The following is a 1,408-nucleotide window of genomic DNA, read 5'->3' as shown; positions in this document are numbered from 1 at the left end:
TCATTCCAGATATTTTTCTTATTCAGAAGCAATCGATAAAGTAGCCTTTTTCAGCAGTATTATCTCGCCTTTCTGGGAACTTCATGGGGAAGTTTCTATCATTTCTGGCACTGATGGTGTATGTACCAGCAGAACCCTGGGTCATCACACTGAAGGGGAGCAGAAAGGTTTTTCCAGGCTCAACACTGCTGCCCACCACAGCCTGGAGAAAAGAACCAATGTCATTCTTATGAATCAAACTGTTTCAGCATTCTTCCATAAGTGTCCCTAAATATTTTTATTTTTTTATGTTTTTTTCTTCATTCACCCTAATGTTATATAAGGACATAAAGAGGAGGTGAAACGACAAACCTGAATATTGACTTTGGAGACGGACACCTGGGTGGTTGACTGCCTTTGAAATTCACTGTTGGACACTTTGTCTGTTCCTTTCAGAACAACTACAAACTCCCCCTCAGGAACTACATCAACAGTGACCAGGATGTCTCCGTTGCCCACATCAGAGATGGCGCCTTTGGTCACACTCCCAGGACCAGACACAATTACCAAGCCGACCTCTTCAACAGACACCGAAGATGGACCTTTTCTGCCAATCACTGAAAGCATCAGTGTGACAGGCTGACCTGGTGATAAAAAACAAAACRTACAAAAAACAAGTGAGTTTTACAAATTTTRACCATTTATTCACATTACTCACTATTGTATTCAGTACAACTAAACACTTTCTCAACACAGATTGTGTTGTTGTAGCACTAAACATCTAGAACAGCTACTAATTTGGGTTAGTGGTAAATTATTTTCATAGAAGGTGGTCTACCTGCTTCTGGACGTCCAGTGACTACAGAATAACCTGGGTGGGATCCTGGAAACTTTTTAACAAAGTCATATATGAAGGTAATTATGCTCTGGCCTGCAAACAAAAACACTTACAGTTAAAATAAAATAATTAACAAAAACAGACTGAACTGAGGGATATTTTGAAGAACAACCAGAACAACCAGAAATAAACAATTTCTAGAAACCACTGATGTAGTAGATATAATTTAAATATATACAGTATTCTTCTCATTGTATTGTCAATGACATCTGTTTGAAATGGATGTAAAAACCACACAAACATTGTTAACYGGGAACCACTCCTTAGTAAATTAATGGGCTGCCTCCTTATCATGGTAGAGAGTTTTGAGTGTTCCAGAGATCCTAGGAGCTATGATGTCAGGGGCCCCATGCTCCCAGTAGCGTCAYGGTCACTCAAGGCAAACAGGTTCTAGGTGAGGTGATGCATATACAGTATATATATATATATATATTTACACAGTGGGTAAAATAAGTATTGAACACGTCAACATTTTTCTCAGTAAATATATTACTAGAGGTGCTAATGACATGAAATTTTCACCAGATGTCG

At 38.7% G+C, this 1,408-nt stretch overlaps 1 protein-coding gene across 1 annotated transcript in view; it reads right to left on the bottom strand.

The window, feature by feature from the left end:
• Positions 1–910, bottom strand: part of LOC106524627 (von Willebrand factor A domain-containing protein 7) — a gene marked incomplete at its 5' end in the record, with an annotated part of 7,026 nt that extends 6,116 nt beyond the window's left edge. Inside the window, 3 exon segments of the mRNA XM_014018514.1 lie at positions 69–202; positions 352–623; positions 818–910. Coding sequence (XP_013873968.1) covers positions 69–202; positions 352–623; positions 818–910 — 499 coding nt within the window.
• Between the last annotated feature and the right edge of the window lie 498 nt (positions 911–1,408).

The sequence above is a fragment of the Austrofundulus limnaeus genome, unplaced genomic scaffold (genome assembly GCF_001266775.1).
Source record: "Austrofundulus limnaeus strain Quisiro unplaced genomic scaffold, Austrofundulus_limnaeus-1.0 Scaffold194, whole genome shotgun sequence".
Taxonomy (NCBI): Eukaryota; Metazoa; Chordata; class Actinopteri; order Cyprinodontiformes; family Rivulidae; genus Austrofundulus; species Austrofundulus limnaeus.
The sequence above is the reverse complement of the archived record's forward strand: the minus strand, read 5'-3'. Positions and strand labels throughout refer to the sequence as shown.